Source organism: Carassius auratus, chromosome 19 (genome assembly GCF_003368295.1).
Source record: "Carassius auratus strain Wakin chromosome 19, ASM336829v1, whole genome shotgun sequence".
In the NCBI taxonomy this organism is placed as follows: Eukaryota; Metazoa; Chordata; class Actinopteri; order Cypriniformes; family Cyprinidae; genus Carassius; species Carassius auratus.
Genome location: NC_039261.1, coordinates 12,854,980 through 12,872,810, shown reverse-complemented (window position 1 = coordinate 12,872,810; position 17,831 = coordinate 12,854,980). Strand labels below are relative to the sequence as shown.

Here is a 17,831-nt window from a genome sequence, read left to right as displayed (position 1 = left end):
TCCTTTCATGCCTTCCTTTCAGTCTCTGAATTTAGTGATGAGGTTGAGTGCAGAAATGAACCGTGACATTAGATTTCTCCGAGCTGAACCTGGTGAAACCTTTTAAATTCTCTTTTTAGAAAGAGAGAGATTGACAAAAATAAAGATGAACGAGAACATAAGATAGTGAACTTCCTTTGAGGCATATGCCTCTTTCATTATCTCAACCCATTCGTGTGGAATGGGAAAATAAGAGTACTTCCTGGAGTGTTTCTTTAACTTCTTTTAGCGCATCCTCCTTAAATGATTTTTGCTTCTTATCTCTCTCCAGTCAGGTCAAGCAGGTTTTTTTCCCCAAGTTGAATTCACTTTCCTTTGCCATAGACAGTATTCTCGTTAAGCGTGATTCCTCAGTAAATCGCGTCATGGGGACGGTGAATCTACGCTGTGTAAGACATTCCTGAAGAGGGCAAAGCCCAAAGGAAGGTGTGGGGAAAAATGTCATTAAGCCGGTTTGAGGTGTATTTGGTACGTGTAATTGTGCATTTTAAAAGACGTGTCATTCTCAAACTATTATACTTGAGTCTCTCTTCTGAGAACTTTAAATGGGCCTGTGTTTTTGACCTGACAGGCATGCTAGCTTTGGGTTTGGCTCTCAGCTATGTGCCAAAACATAATGTGTTAACTCGTTACACAGATTCGGAAGATGATTTTCTTTAAGTCTGTGGAAAAGATGCAAGGATTAATTTATCAGACAGAGTTGGAGACCTTAAATGTACTTCTGTCCTCTGAAACACAGTCAACTATTTTAGGAAAGAGACTTGTTGACAAACAGAACAATTACTAAGGATTTGTAGTCGTACTGTAACCAATTTGCTCATGAATGGACCAAAGCAGTGGAATGTTTGAGAGCATTTCTGTGAGGTGTATTTATAGGAACATTCAAATGGGAAAGAATTCAAATTAAACATTCAATTTCCTCTGATTCTTAGTTTGCTGTCAATCTAAGGGACAAAAATATAGGACAATATGATGGTTGCCCAAACAAGAAAGTAGCATCGTGCAGAGTTTCCTAAACTGGGTTTTGTGAATTGATGAAAAGGTACTTAAAGGTTACTTAAATCAAAGCTACAATTTTAACAAATAGGGTTCTTTTCAATGAAACCAATCAAAATTAAACATTAAATATTTCAAATAAAATAAAAAAATCTAAATATTAACTTAAAATCTCAGAGGGTGCTTAAAAGATAAAGATAGATCAAATTGTCAACAATATTATATATTTTAGGTTAAAAAACAAAACAAAAGACCTTCATCATGCATATCCAAACTTATATAAATGTGAGCTCAATCACATTAAAATGACATCATCAATGTGAAGGTGACACCATCAATTACTAATAACACCCAATGAATACATCAACTCCACTTCCTCATATAAAAAATTCACACATATATATATATATATATGCACACACGTTATAACATCACATTAAATGCTTCATCATTCATGTCATGGGTGATTTCTCATGATGTAATTTTAGCTCACATTTGTATGTTTGAATTTGCCGGACACATTGTCAATAAATTACTGTTTTTTTATATATTTGCAAGGTTTGGCAGGGTGAAGGTTTTTCTTTTGCTTTTTATTTTTTGGGGTCTTTTTCTTCTACGTACTCATCTTTTAGCTGCAGGTGTGCGATCATTGATTGTTTTTGTTAATGGATATTTTAGGTCGAAAAGGTTCTGCTGACAGAAATTTAGGCTGTAATGCTGTGATGTACGTCTCACTGTGTTTTCCTCTCCAGCTGTGCACGTCTCACCTTCCCAGCCCATCAGATGCTCCCAACCACTACCAGGCCGTATGTCGAGCCCTGTACGCAGAGACCAAGGAGCTACGCACCTTCCTGGAGAAGATCAAGAGTGCCAAAGAGGTAATGACCCTCATATGACACTCCTCTAGTCACGTGTGAATCCAAAATGATCCTACAAGTACCAAAACTGAGTTTGAGTTTTTGTTCCATCAATGAAACTGCATTAAAAAAAATCTGAAATACACACACACACAGAGATATGCTTTCTCATATTTATATATGTATGTATATATTAGAATTTTCTCATTTTTAGCTTTACTGAAACCACAGAATCGCATTACAAGCTTACCAAATTATGTACAAACTGCTTTTTCTTTTCTTTGTCCCTCCATTTAGTTTAATTTTTGAAGAGCTGTATTTTCAGTTCTGTGTCATGACTGCCAAAAAAAGCAAGTGAAATAAAAACTAAAACAACAACAAAAATGTATAGTAAGCATCTTACAAAGATATTGACAGGGTGAAAATCAAAAAGCATGATGCTGTTTTATCAGCTTGAATAGAGTTAGTGGGCTGACAGCACAAGTGACTCATAAATAGACTGCGGAGGTGGATCGAAACCCGTGCTTTATTACCCAACACATTGTCATATGCTTGTTTCATCAGGTTTTAAGACTGTATCTCTTGTGCTAATATGTTTTTGTTATTGGACTGTAAGAATTCTTAGATAGACACATCTACATTTTGCAGTTATAACAATGACACCATTAAGCGGTATATATGTTTTCAGAGGAATGGGTATAATAATGTTTGTACGCTGAGGAAAAAAGGTACAAAGACTGTCAGTAGTAATGTCTTTACCAATTTTTGTATTTTTGATTTATCTTTAAGTTATTAATATGCACCCTTTAGGGGTAAATAAGGTCAAATGTGTACTTTATAAAAAGGTACCTCCCCACTGACAGCTTTTGTACCTTTTTTCCAGGGGTCTGTTTTCTTTAGGTTTCTGTATATTATTTCCACTTGTCTCATTAAATGTCTGAAGTAACTTATTGAGTCATTTGTAAAAAATAAATAAAGACTTGAATGTGCCAGGCTCTTATAGCTTAAGCTTGGTAAGTTGAGACACTTACTGTACTCTTGAGATGACTGTCAAAAAGTGTTTGAGCGATTTATAAACAAACATTATTATGAAGTGTTATTGCTTCTTATGACATAGTAATATGTGCAGAAGTCTTAAAAACAACATTTGCAATAACATAGCCCACATACCTTCCATTGAATGCATGTCTTAAATGCAACACAGAGACTGAATGTTCCCATCAAGTCATGCTGAAACTTTTTCTTTTTTTCAAGAGATTGGTTCTGACATTTCAGTTGTCAATTATGAACAGCTTTACCTGCTAAAACTTGAAGACATGTCATTATTAAACAGCATCAACTGCTTTTTTTTTTTACATAAAGCAACATATGTCCAAAACACCTGTAATTACATCATGCATTTGAAATTAATAATGTATGACGTATTACATAGAGATATTAAAGTATTATTTTATTACTGCTTTGAAAAAAACTTTCCCCTTTTCAGAATTCAACAAATATTTGTGGATGCTCTTCTTTGCATGAGTTGTGTAACACTAAACTTGGCAAGGTTCGTAAGAAGCTGTTTTTAAGGGGATTGCACTGTGATTCAAATCAAGTTTATTTGTATAGCGCTTTTTACGATACAAATCATTTCAAAGCGACTTCACAGAAGATTTAGTTTCTACAATTTTTAGTAATAGCTTATCAGTGGTAACGGTGACTGTGATCTGCTAGTCAGACAGTGTTGTTTAGCCCTCTATAGTACAGTATGTGGCTGTTTAAACTGTACCATGTAATCAAGTGGCATGTGAACACCATGTAATATGAGCCCTATCCCATTGACTGTGTTCTTTCTCTCAGAGGCATTAGTTTGCATTAACATGCTTTCTATACTGTAGCTCCTCCTCCTTTCATAAAGGAGGCCTAATCCAGCAGCACCAAGTGGCACTGGGTGGAGGTCACATGTCTCTGTGGGTGAAACCGGAGCAGCTGTCATGGCTCTTACAACAGGTCTGCTCGGTCCTGAACCAGAAAAAAAGTGTGAGATAACATTAGCAAATACATATTACTTGCGAGTGATAGAAGTATGAGAATTAGGATGCAACCTAGATCAGCTGCTCGGTTGAATATTACTGACAGGTTTGTTAGGACAAGGTTGAAACTTAACACTGCAGCATAGCAGCACTTTTCCAGAATGTGGTGTAAGAAATCACCCCTGCTTTAGAGAAAAGGCATGCGGAGAGCAAAAAATCAGTTGTGCGGTTCTTTTGATCCTCGCCAGATTGACAGAATAGTCTCACTCCAATGATTCAGAGAGTCTACAGGTTTTTTTCCCCTGTGTTTCTTTTTCTTTATCATGCATGAATAAAATGTTCCTTTTTGGCTTGTGTTTTGTGATGCAGCACAGTTGTGTTGGCTTTAAGATATCAGAATCTTTCTGTTCAGATATTGTTAGCTCTGTGTGTGTGTGTGTGTGTGTGTGTGTGTGTGTGTGTGTATGTGTTTTGTTCATTCATCATCAGGGCAGGGTAAACTCTAGAGGAGACACACGTCTCTGCTTCACTTTGAGATCTTCTGAGGGAGACTGCAAGCTCACTATAGAGATTTGATAAGCAATTCAGGCGACAGCAAAAGAATGATTTATTGTTCTGACCATAAGCCTGACTTACATAATTCGAAGGTTATGCTGAAAAAATAAAATCCTAATATAATGATACACAATTTCATTTGTCCTGTGATGGTAAATCTAATTTATTTTACCATGAAAGTCAAACCACTCAAAACAAACCAGATGTTTACTGACGTTTACTGAACACGTTTTTGTAATTTGTCTGTTAACCAGTGCAGGTGAAACAACCTTTATCAATACCATAGCTGCGTACTGATCAAGCCTTAATGAGGGTGAATCGATTTAGACCCAAGCCTGACCAACAATGGATAAATCGACTTATTTGAATCCAGACTGAGGACAATCTATGTTATTTTACATATCAAACACTAAAGGAATGCCATGTTTATGGAAAAATATATGGATGGATGAAGGCATGCAGGATCTCAAGACCTCTGGTCCACTACTTAATACTAATTAATACTAATACTAAATCTTTCTCTTTTTCAGAATTTGCAGAAGATGGAAGGAGAAACCGAGGAGCCGGTCAAAGACTTGAATGAGTTGCAGAATGCTGACTGGGTGAGAGCAGTTCCCCTGAGCATAACGGTGCTGAATGCATTCAGACTGTGCTGTTGGTTCAGGACCGTCATAAGCCATGGCTTATTATGTACTGTGTATATTTTCCACAGGCACGGTTTTGGGTGCAGGTGATGAGGGACCTGAGACACGGTGTGAAGCTGAAGAAGGTCCAGGAGCGTCAGTATAACCCTCTACCCATCGAGTTCCAGCTCACGCCTTATGAGATGCTCATGGACGACATCCGCTCCAAGCGCTACAAGCTTCGCAAAGTCATGGTATAAATGAATCCTGGGTCATGTCAGCATCTATGATCAATATCTATTTTTGAATTTCTCCACGAACATAAAAGCACGAGTCATTTTTCCCTTTGTACCAACAGTACAGTCGCACATCGCAATTCACCTTTATTGCTGTTTGTTGCAGAGATCATAAACCACAACAATGTTTACTTTGCTTATCAGAAATAAAGCAGGCTTGTTTCTGAAGCTGCAGGGTAGAAAGAGCTTTATAGGGTTGAACTGGATCAAGTGAATGGCACTGATAAAAAATAGACATATAAAGAAATAGACATATAAAGTTGCAAAACTTTCAGAGAGATGCTACGTCAGAGTCAACACCTTACATGATAGCCCAGATTGAATAGAGTGAGGTAATAGGTCAGTTTTTGTTCACCTACCACACCTTCAGTTATTAATGCATGGACAATAGCTGTTATTATTTTGATGCATTCTTTAGAGAGGACACACCTTTGAAATGCGTCCTTTGTTTTCTTTCAAAATACACAGACTTTAGGTTTTAGTTCACTGGAAGCATATCTAAGATTTGACCCCCGCTGTGCCTTCTTTCTGCTGTAGGTCAATGGTGACATTCCTCCGAGGTTAAAGAAGAGCGCTCACGAGGTCATTCTGGAGTTCATTCGCTCCAGACCTCCACTGAATCCTGTGAGCACGAGAGCATACACAAACACGCTTAGCTTTGGTTTAAAATGATGCAGATCAATGAATACAAATGTCACCTAGTCACACAAACCTGTTAATCGCTGTGCATGTGTATGTTTGAATGTGCTTTAAGGTTTCTGCTCGTAAACTAAAGCCTCATCCTCCAAGACCTCCCAGTCTTCATGAGCGTATCCTGGAAGAGATCCGGTCGGAGAGAAAGCTAAGGCCCGTCTCACCTGATATGATCCGTAGGAGTCGACTCGGTTAGTTCACTTTATCACACTTGCTCTCATAAACACACAGACTCTTATTCATTCATGCACATCATTTACCTAAAAACATATATATATGATTATTATTATTATTTGATTGTAAAATAATACCTAATAATAGCAATTAATAATAATAATAATAATATTAATAATATTTTTGAAATCTCATGTAGCCACGTTTATTAATCATAGTACTCCTAAAAAGAATACTAATTAATTATTATTATTGTTTTTGTTGTTTTACACTTTTTGTTATCATTGTACAATAATAATAATAATCATTGTTATTATATTATTTGTAAAGAAAATCTTAATTAAAAAGATTTCTAAAAGATTAAGCACAAACATTTTCATCTTGATAAACATTTTAATCAAATTTAACCAAATTAAATGTCCAAGTTTTTGACTGCTAGTGTTTACTTTAACACTGCATAGACACCGTGTCCACGTGTTTATTATTCTGTGCACAGATATTTTTACAAATGCATTCTGTTCAAATTCAGTGTACATCGTTTATTTTAAATAGCTTGTATTTACACTTAAAGCCAGCTTCATGTTGTGTTAGTTAACCTATATATCAAGCATATCAGTCATGTAGAAGAATGTGAGTGTGTGTCAGATATTGACCTCAGGTAATGACAGCAGTGCAGGTGTCTGACAGTGTGTTAGTCTCATGCATGGCTTCTTGTGCTACACTCAACGATTTGTTCACTAACCGTGTCTGTAGTACAGCCCTGTGTCTCTAACTCTGCGCCGCCCATTTTATCTACAACTGTAAATCTCCAATTACATTACTCACCTTTTTAAAAACATACATCCACATTGTTACACGCCATTTGATTCTTGTACTGTACATCAAAGCCATTGACATTTACAAGGTCATAGAGAAGGTACATAGTCTTAATAGTGGGTTTGCCTTGAGATTTGGTCTCACAGTGGTATTTTGCCGTAGGTGTCAATAGTTAAAGATTATGAAGTTTAAAGTTGAATGTGCACTTGTACATAAAGACCTCTAGGCTGTTAATGTGAATGATTGTATAGTTACACAAGCATAAATCTGACAATTATTACATTGGACTGAATGTGATCAATGTTGAATAAATAGATTTGAGTCAGTTGCAGCAGACTTAATAAAGCTTAAGGTTTCCATGTATGTACCGTATATCAGTTTGTGTGATGAAAAGAGTCTGTTGTTTCCTCCAGCTGCCTAAAAAGACAAAAGTTCAGTGTCTACAGTCTATAAACCTTTAAAACTTAATACATACAATAGATATTTACCTTAATGTCCTTTAAGTGAGTAGTTGGACTTTACTTCAGGGAATTTATTTTTTTAACATGATAAATAAATACATTTTTCATTTATAATACCTAAAGTAGTATAAAACGTTAATTGTATTCCATTGTTTGTGTAAATGTGATATATACATGTTGTCAGAAAGCTTCATCAGTCCTACCTTTTTTAATGTGAATTGTACTGTAGCTTTGTCAGTTTTGCCTGTGCTGGATAGTGGTTGTTCAGTATGAAATGACAAAAATAACATTTATTCTTTCTTGATCCTAAAAGAAATGAATTGTTTTCTGGCTGCTTAATTGTCAAATTGTGTTCCTGTTTATAGATGGAGAGGAGCATTCTTTATATCTAACATTAAATGCATTAACGTTTAATGCCTTGTTTTAACCCATGGCTTTATTTATCTTCTCCCCCCTCTCTCTTCATTCATAACCTCTGCCTCTTTCTCACAGTAATTCGCCCACTTAGCATGTCAGTCAGTTTTGACTCATCAGGTAAAGACTTCATTGTGGCTTCACCGCTGTCAGCTCACTGACCCTGTGGCTTCTGTGTTTGTGCCAGACCCCTGAAGTGACTCCTACCCTCATGTCACGCTCCTCTGGTGGTGGGGTCGTGACATTGAACCTGTTAGTCCATAGAGGAGGAAGGGGACAAGGCAGTGCCTCCAGTCTTGACATTGACATTGACATTAAGAAGACTGCTTGTCGGTGGATAGAATTCTTCAAACACTATTTACATAGTTTGGGTTAGAATATGGCATACATTTGGTTAGATTTTTGGTCTGGACGATTCAACAGTGGAGATTTTGGGCTGTCAGAATTGATGGATTTATAGAAAAAAATTTTTTGGCTTCAGACTATTCCAACCTGTCGGAGAGAGTGTTGTAATTGTTAAAAATAGAGTTAGATTAGTTTTCTGTTGTATTAAAACATAATTATATTATTTAAATAAATAAATAAATAGGAATTTCAAAGAAACTAAATTACATTTTTTTTATTAAATTCATTCTTTTAGCAGATGCTTTTATGCATTCAGGCTAACATTTTTTACCTAACATGTGTTCCCTGGGAATCGAACCCACAACCTTTTGCACTGCTAACTGAGCACTGCTGATGCAATGCTCTACCACTGACCCACAGGAACACTGAGAAAATAAACAGAAAAAGATATATATCATAAAATAAAATATGATATTAATATCAGTTTTGAAATGGAAAAACTAAACTCAAAAAAAGAAAATAGAAATTAAAGTGCAAAAATGAAATAAATGCTAAATAGAAATAAAAAAAGTAATATATTCAGATTTTGAAAATTGTGTACTGTATTAAAGTTTCAGGATAGCTTTGCATAAAATCTAGCTCAGTTATTCCAGTAGGTTTACGGATAACCAGGTAAGCCACATTCAAATAAAAAAATTCAAATCAAGAGGGTAAATCCAAAATTTTATAAGCTTTTCTGTGAGTAATGACTTTCAGTCAAATCCATTCAACTCTAGATGCTCTTCCATGTTCGTAGCTAACATTAATACATATAGTGATGGTTGTTAAGACTGGTTGGATAAGATTTGCTGTGGTCTGTGAATGGAAGAGACCGTAAAATGGATTATGGACTTAAACTCTCATGAATTGGTTCCTATTGTAATTCTTAATGACCAGAAGATGCCTAATAGACTTTGGTCATATTATATCACATATTTAATTTGATGCCAAGTTTTAAAACCCTTTATTTTAGGAATGTTCACACTGACAGCAATTTGCAACAACTTAAAGTAATTCATCTCCTATGAGAGTTGAAGACATGGCTGAGAGCCAGCTCAGCTTTCATTCAATGAGAAGTAATGCAGATTTAATCAGTGTCAGTAATTAATGAATAAAGCCCTTTATGCAGACAGTATTTCCTTCCCTTTCCCTTGTGTTGTATTAAATAAGTCATACATTAAGATTTATAGTTTTTAATGCAAAGTAGTAGCTGTTAGCCTCCAGTATGGCTGCTTGCCCTGGACTTTCCTCTGTATGTCCTCCTGCTACTAAACCGCACTGGTCCTTGCACCTCCAAATCCCACAAATCCCCTGTCCTGCTGCTTCTGTGTGGCTGCACCGTGCCTGTGCTTCTGTGTGCTGGTGTCACAGAGCTGCTGATTGGTTTACCTAAGTGTACTTTACACTTTTATATTGGCTCACTGTGTGAATGTCAGGTATTGAAAGGCCTGTTTTGGGATCATATTGAAGAATATGTTCCTTTCTAGGCGCAGGCAAAAGTATGAGCACCCCACAGGACTTGTTCCGAAGCTCAGGTAAAGTATTCCTGACGCAATCATGACTTTCACATTGCTCCCTCATGCCCCCGAGCCCCGTGTGAGAGAAATGTCTTGGTTTTGAGAGCTTGAGTATGAAACAAACACAAACTGTGTGAGTGAGCAGCAGAGCTCGCAGAATTAATTTCTGACTGAGGATTAGTCTAGTTTAAGAAGGGTTATGTAACTCTGGGTCTGCAGGCATCAATATTTAATGTGCTGCAATGTTTATTTTTATACTCTGTCCATCTAAGTTCTATGAATATCTCATTTGAACCTCAACTGACCAGGAATATTGCTTTTCAACTTAGTACATTTGTTTTCTTAATATAGAAGTGATCAGTATCTAGTATATCGATCTTTACTTTCCTAATTGTTTGGATTGGATTCTATTAGTTATGCGAAAATTTTCATACATCGCATATGTAGTTTAAGTCTGAATGAGAGTTTTTAGGGTGTTATGCAAAAGAGATTTTACACTACAGTTCAAATGTTTGAATTAATACTTTTATTCAGGATACATTAAAGTTTGTAACGTTATTAATGTTGCAAAAATATTTTCATATATTTAAAAAAGCAGCCCTTTTTACTTTCTATTCTTAAAAAAAATCATGTTTTTCAAGAAAATATTAAGCAGCTCAGACATCTTCAACATTGATAATATAATGATAAATGGAATTCTATCGGTATATCTGAATGATTTCTAAAGGATCATGTGACACTGAAGACTGGAGTAATGATGATGAAAATTCAACTTTGTCATCACGGGAATAAATAAAATGTCAATATCTCAGATTATATATAATATAAATTCTAAATTATAATATTTCACAATTGTTTTTTATTTATTTACAGTATAAGAAACTTTTGAACAATAGCTTATTTAAACTTCTATTGACTTGATTTAGTGAATTATAGTTTTCATTGCTGTGGACATCAGTGTTATGTAATTTCATCACTATATACTGCCGTGCATAATCAGAATAATTTATGATATGGCTTGTTCAGGAAAGCCATTATTGATTTGATGTATAGAACTCAAATCTGTTCAGTTGTAGTCTTCATCTGATTTTAAAGTTCAAACCACAATAGATATGAGTTTTGAAATCCAACTGTCCTCTTTTTCCACTTTGGAAAGTCTTCAGCTGTTGCAGAGGAACGTTTCTTAGCATCATGTTGATGCATTATTCATTACTGTGTCAACTAGTATAAAAAAACAAGAAGATCTGATTTCAACAGTTCCAATCTAGATCTGTAGACTTGTAAAACAGTTTGTAGTCAGGTGCAGTGCAAACAAAGCATAGTTTTCTTTGCTCTCCTGATTGGTGTCTGATTATGTCCATATTGTCCACACACAGACATCCCTGACGGACACCGAAAGTTGGCCATCAGCACACTGTCCCTGGCCAATGGCACGTCTCCAGCTCGGAGCCCCGTAAACGGTGTATCTGGAGGTCAGGCGCTGTCCCAGAGAAAGAGGTTGCTCAAAGCGCCTACGCTGGCCGAGCTTGATAGCTCCGACTCGGATGTGAGTGGGTTTTATATCTTCTGTATTGCAAAAACATTGCCAAATGATTGTTAACATCTCTTTTTCGTCCTGTAGGAGGATCAAAGCACTCGGAAGTCTGACAGCAGCTCTAGCGTATCCGCCTCACTGGTTGAGGACACGTCTCCAGAGTCCGTCATGGCCAAAAAAAGTAAGACTCGTCTTGAAATATCCAGAACTTTTTATTCACAGTCCAACCAAAACCTGTCACTGACTGACAGTTCTTTTTCACCTCAATTTTTGTCTTCTCCCAGCTCCTCCACAGTTCCTGCCCATATCTTCCACCCCTCAACCTGACAAACGCTTCGCTCCTCAGAGGAGGCACTCCATAGAAAAAGAAGACCCCACCAGCGGGCGGCCTTTCCTGCCTCCGTCTCGCCAGAGCTCCAGATCTCTGGTAACTGGAACAAACACTACCTTTAGCTCCATGCTTCTGCCTACAGAGTTGTTTTTTCCTGTTGCACAAATCCCGGGACAGTAAATGAGGGTAATTTAGTGTTGAGCAGTCAATTGGCTGCAGGCTGTATTCACACTTCTCTGTCCTGAGTCTTATAGAAGTATAATTAGATTCTCAGGATTCAGTCTAGTGTGCAGCACTGCAGGTCTTTAGTGTAGAGAGAGAGAGATAAAGTAGAACTTCTTCAGTTCAGAAACCAAATCAAAGGCTGATCTGTGGCATACAGCAATTTTTAAAGTCATTGACATTTTTCAGTGAATAATGACTTGAATATCTTTTTTTACAGCTTATTTTTGACTAAATCTTACATGAAGCTTCATTTATGAAGAACCGACTACTTCCGATTTAGCCATGCTGACTGTATTTGATCAGTTTCAGTCATTTTAGGCAAGACCAATGTCGATTGCGAAACCTTTGAACGGTTGTAAATGATATAATCACAGAGCACTTACAGGAAAATGATTGTTAAACGCTTCTAGATAGTGAGTGATACTGTAGTTTTATTGCAGTATAGATAGAGAGCTGTAACCGCTCTGCTTTCTTTCCTGCTTTACACTGAAGCTGTCTTCGGACAACAAGGTAAAGGACACCGTATTCTACATTCTCATGCTCACAGATTTGGTTACATTATGTTGGAGGAGTCATTTCATCACTGTTTCGTCTGCAGTGGCTTTATTCGTCTTCCAGCAGGGCAGTTGCTTCATGTGTGTGTTGCACAATGTTTCATGGCCAGTAGGGAAAGCTGCTGAAGGAAATGGCCCACACTTAAATCACTTCAGTTATATGTCGTCAGAGTGGTTTATGATCGAACGGATAAACTGATTCGCTCAACAAACTTCCTCCTTTTGAATAATGCAAGTTATGTGCATCATTCAAACAATGTTAGATTTAGATAAGTAAGATCTAGATAAGAAGGTTTAATAAGTACGGAATAGTGCAGAGATAGGAGGTCAAATTTACTAAATAATAATAGTTATATTTATTATATTATATTTAGTGCCTTCAAACAATAATCACATTCAAAATATATTTTTTTCTTTACATGTTATGTATGTGTGCTTTGTATGTTTATTATGTGTATATAAATACACACACACATGTATGTATATATTTAAGATTTTTTTTTATTTTATATATAGTTTAATATAAATTATAAAAATATAAATATATGCATGTCAATATTTTCTAAAAATATTCTGTATGTGTGTGTATACAGTACACACGTATATTATGTAAAGAAAAACTTTTACTTTGAATGCGATTATTCATGATTAATCATTTGAAAGCACTAATTATATTATATTTTATTATGTCTCATTTTCTCATTCATTACTTTTTAATTTATAATTTATCAATTCAATTAAAGATATCCAATATGCTTTGTTAAAATAGTTTTGTCTGAGCTTTGCTTTTTTTTTTTTTTTTTTTTTTTTATATCGGCTTAGCGTTTGTTATATTTAGATATCTAAATCAATAATTTTAGTTTAGTTTAGTTTAATTAGTTTAACTTTACTTTTTAGTTTAGTTTAGTTTAGTTTAGTTTAGCTTAGCTTAGTTTAACTTAGATTAGCTTAGCTTAGTTTAGCTTTGCTTTGCTTTGCTTTGCTTAGTTTAGTTTAGTTTAGCTTTGCTTTGCTTTGCTTAGTTTAGTTTAGTTTAGTTTAGTTTAGTTTAGTTTAGTTTAGTTTAGTTTAGTTTAGTTTAGTTTTGCTTTGCTTTGCTTTGCTTTGTTTAGTATTTGAAATACTAATGGAGAGTGATGCTTCATTTTTTTTTCTTTTTATAATTAATCATCAATACAATTAAAGACATTCCTTGCTCTTGTAAAATTATTTTCCGTGAACTTTTTCCTTTTTCTGGTTTCTTGTTTTATGCTATCTTAGATTTTTTTGTCCCTTTAGAATATTTTTTACAACTTTTATTTAATATTTACTTATTTGTATAACATTTAGGGAGCATCAGTAACACTTTTTGTTATTGTAAATGAAACTATACAGCAGTTATTTTCCACCAAATGCCCCCAAAAAATCCAATGTTGTTTTCTTTGGTCAGACTCACGCACTAGGCAGCGGTCGCGCGGTACGTCCCGTCAAACTACATATTACTTACACTAACAATGGGTGACAAAAGGGCATAAAAGCCAATATGAGTCTCTTATTCTGTAGTTCACAATACATGATATATCTTTTTAAAACATAGTTATATAGTATAGTAAGGTGGTTGAATGTAAGAATTAGAGACATGTGTTGGCTTTTATGTGTGCTTGAATCAGTATGATCTTTAAAGTTTTTGTATTTGTGTGTAAGGACTAATCCTGGCTGGGGCGCCGTGCATTGTTTTAGCACAGAGCATGAACATTTCTATTCATCATTACATGAAAATTTTGCATACAAGACCTGCCCTGTAGAGCTGAAACTTGCATAACAACATAAACGGACAGTTAACCTTTCCTCATTAAAGAATTAAATGTTCAGCTCTGTCTCCATTGCCATTGTGTTGTGGGTTTTGTTGTGTGTTTTGTTTGGCAGAAGGTGTAACCATTATGTTGATCTAGCATGTGATGGTTTTTTCCATCCCTTCGTTCTCGGGTGTGACAGCATGGCATGTTTAAATATGCGGTGTACACTTGGGCTTGTTTGTGAAAGTGTTATGTTTGTTTCAGGAGGAGTTCTGCTACCCCGTCGAGTGCCTGACTTTGACCGTGGAGGAGGTGATGCATATCAGACAGGTTCTGGTTAAAGCAGAGCTGGAGAAGTTCCAGCAGTATAAAGACGTCTATAACGCGCTGAAGAAAGGAAAGGTAAATTTACTCTTCACATTCATTGCCCAGTCGATATACATTAGCCCAAGTGTATGTTTTGGGATCGTCTTCTTGTTTGGAGTACATGATGCCTAAAAATGCTGTCTATATAGACAGCTCGCTAGGTGTGTGCAAGTGTGTATACAAGTGTTTCATTGTGTAACCCTTCCTCTCAGCTTTGCTTCTCATGTCGGACAAGGAAGTTCTCGCTCTTCACCTGGTCCTACACCTGCCAGTTCTGTAAGAGGTGGGCGGAGCTTTTCATTTGAGACTTTAAATGAAGAAAGTGATGCGCAGTGGAATCATATTTGTTCTTCTTTTCTTCTCACAGGCCCGTTTGTTCACAGTGCTGTAAGAAGGTACATGTCACATCCTAACATCTTATGTTCACTAAGGTTGTATTTGATCAAAAATACAGTAAAACAGTAAATATTATCACAATTTAAAAGTCACATGGTCCTTCAGAAATCATTCTAATGAGCTGATTTGCTGCTCCTTTTATCATTATTATCAATGTTGAAAATAGTGCAGCTTTTATTTGAAATCGAAATCTTTTGTAACACTATAAACACTGACTTTTGATCAATTCAATGCATCCTTGCTTAATAAAAGTATTAATTTCTTGAAAAATAAATCTGATAAAAACCCCAGATTTTTAAGCAGTAGTGGGTTTTTTCACTTTGCTAATAACCTCATACCCTCTCATCTCAGATAAAGTTGCCGTCTAAGCCTCATGCCAGCCTGCCCATCTCCTCTCTGGGCCCCAGCATCCTTCCCAAAAAGGAGTCTGCAGCGTCAGCCGCCACAGAGAAGCCCCCCTCCACATCCAGCCACAAGCGTCACAGCCTTCAGCGCACCATGTCCAGGTGAGCTTCACAGATGATGATAGAGCCTGTGTCGTTTGTACCAGGATTCATAAGAGAGCTGCAGAGGGTTTGAGACATTAAACATTAACATTCAAATAAACAACTGGGACTCATTATTGTGGCAGAATAAAAGCTTGAATTTGAAATGTTAAAAGCTCAATTGTTGGAGCCAGTGTTATTTTACTATCATTGAGATTGAGAAAATGAATTTCGTCATTTTATTCTGTTTTTATTTTTGTATTTTCTCTTTTCATTTTAATCTTAGTTTTTTTTTTTGTCATTTAATTGTGTCATTTAAATTATTGAAATATTAAATTCAAATCAAATTGGGTCCTATAGGGTTCAGCTTGCAAAAAAGTTAGTGAACTCTGGATCTGTAGCGTGTTAATGTCTGCCAGTAAGATCATTTCTTGTGACGATTCCTCTCTCAGATCCTCAAAGCACGCTGAGCGCTCGTCCTCCAGAGACGAGCTGGAGCTGCCGGAGCAGTTCACCGAAGACTGGAGCACCATGGAGGTCTGCGTGGACTGCAAGAAGTTCATCAACGACATCATCAGCAACAGCAGGCGCAACCTGAGCACCAAACGTGCCCGTCCGCCCCGCAGGACCCACTCCGTCTACATGCCCAACACCAGTTCTTCCAACTACAAACCCTCAGAACGGACTATCAAAGAGGTTTAGGATCCGAAGTGTTTGGCACGGTCACAGTGTGGTCCTTAAAATGCTCCAGTTGATCGTGATGGTGCCAGGCGGAAATTCGCTTATGTTACACACTGTATGAAAAATACGGCCTCTCTTGTTAGCTTTATAACGTTCCTCCAAAACCACTTCTTTTCTATTTAAAAAGTGCCAGAGGTGAAGGAATAAAGCCGTCCCTCTTCCAGCATGAGTCCTTAAGCACCAGCCTTCTCAGGAAAAGCTTTGGAATGTAGTTTAACACACTTTAAATTTACTTTGACCAGCTTACCCAGAATGAAATGACGGTGTAAAAAAAAAAGTTATGGCAAGGCTGCTTTGATCACTGAAAGGCACAAGGCCTGAATGTACATTATTCAATGGAGCTCAATCGTATGTAAATAGTTGCTGAATGCTCAGCCTAAATGTAAATAGGCATCCAAACTGACTTATTTTCCCCCTTTTAGGAAATACTAGTCGATTGCTGTAAGACCAAGAGACTGTAGATTTATTCAGCCTCCGCAACCATTCAAGATCATGTCTTACCAAATGTTTTTTCTTATTGTTTGTTAAAACTGCTGCTGTGATTGTGACATGGTCCAAACGAATGCGTCCAAAAACGAAAGTACTTACAGATAAATATATTTTTCCTGTCTGATGGCAGTGTTTTTGAGATTTTAGTCAAAGATGAGGGTCAAGAAATGTTTTTTTAAGAGCTTTAGTGTTTCTTAAAGGAGTGATCGGCTGTGCCAAACAAATCTCCACTTTCTGAGCAATACGTGTCTTGGACCTGATGTACATAGTCAATAACATTTACCGGAGATGGTGACGGCCCAAAGGGGAAGCCAGTTCTCTCTTTTATATGGGGAAGTGACTTTTGTAGGTTATGTTTATGTACATTCTGTTAATCCGAATCTCATCTGATCCACTTATCTATTAAAATAGGCTCTATTGTTATAAAGTTATGATTTATGATTAATAAAGATTATTTTATTTTTCAGTGTCAAATGTCACTCAACAACTAAAACTATTTAGTTATTTTTCAGCTGCACATTTATTTGACGTCTTCAAACTTTGTAAATTAATTTATAATGTATTATTAATTACTGTTTTGTGCAATGCAACACCCCAGGAGACTTTAAATATGAAGGTACTGAAGTCATATCAGGGTTTTTGGAAGGATTGTTTCTGTTTGTGCTTAAATAAAAAAAAAATAAAAAAAATGAAATACACACTTATAAATAGACATGCACTGCAATGGTGTACAGGCCTGTTCTTTTGTTTTGTGCAAAGCTGACTGTACTGCCTTCCTCTGAAGATCGGTGTGCATGATGATATCTATGATTTTTTTTTAATAAGAACCGAATTGCCAATAAATAAAGCATCAAATTTGAATATTTGAAATTGAATTTGATTTTATTACACATTCCTCATCAGATCTGCATAGACGTGCCAATGGAGAAAAATGTCCTTACAGTTATCATATGATGAATATAACACTACTAGGGTGTATTAAAACATTTAAATTAGATTACCCAATGAGCCATAAAAAAGTGTGAGGATGTTAATGACACCGGCAATTTATTATAATTTGCAAATGATATGAGATACCTTTTAGTTTCAAAATAA

At 36.2% G+C, this 17,831-nt stretch overlaps 1 protein-coding gene across 8 annotated transcripts in view; it reads left to right on the top strand.

The window, feature by feature from the left end:
* spire1a (spire-type actin nucleation factor 1a) overlaps positions 1-17,595 on the top strand; it is a 39,791-nt gene extending 22,196 nt beyond the window's left edge. The window contains exons 4-20 of one of the 8 annotated variants that reach the window (XM_026288962.1): positions 1,788-1,913; positions 4,993-5,064; positions 5,175-5,339; positions 5,919-6,005; positions 6,136-6,265; positions 8,018-8,059; positions 9,811-9,858; positions 11,217-11,386; positions 11,462-11,555; positions 11,659-11,801; positions 12,423-12,440; positions 13,914-13,940; positions 14,524-14,661; positions 14,838-14,908; positions 14,993-15,020; positions 15,373-15,527; positions 15,959-17,595. In XM_026288962.1, the coding sequence (XP_026144747.1) occupies positions 1,788-1,913; positions 4,993-5,064; positions 5,175-5,339; positions 5,919-6,005; positions 6,136-6,265; positions 8,018-8,059; positions 9,811-9,858; positions 11,217-11,386; positions 11,462-11,555; positions 11,659-11,801; positions 12,423-12,440; positions 13,914-13,940; positions 14,524-14,661; positions 14,838-14,908; positions 14,993-15,020; positions 15,373-15,527; positions 15,959-16,208 (1,764 nt within the window). In that variant the 3' untranslated portion in view covers positions 16,209-17,595. The remainder of the gene's footprint in view (positions 1-1,787; positions 1,914-4,992; positions 5,065-5,174; positions 5,340-5,918; positions 6,006-6,135; positions 6,266-8,017; positions 8,060-9,810; positions 9,859-11,216; positions 11,387-11,461; positions 11,556-11,658; positions 11,802-12,422; positions 12,441-13,913; positions 13,941-14,523; positions 14,662-14,837; positions 14,909-14,992; positions 15,021-15,372; positions 15,528-15,958) is intronic. The other 7 variants (XM_026288965.1, XM_026288963.1, XM_026288964.1 and 4 more) reach the window with 7 other exon arrangements.
* Positions 17,596-17,831: the final 236 nt, after the last annotated feature.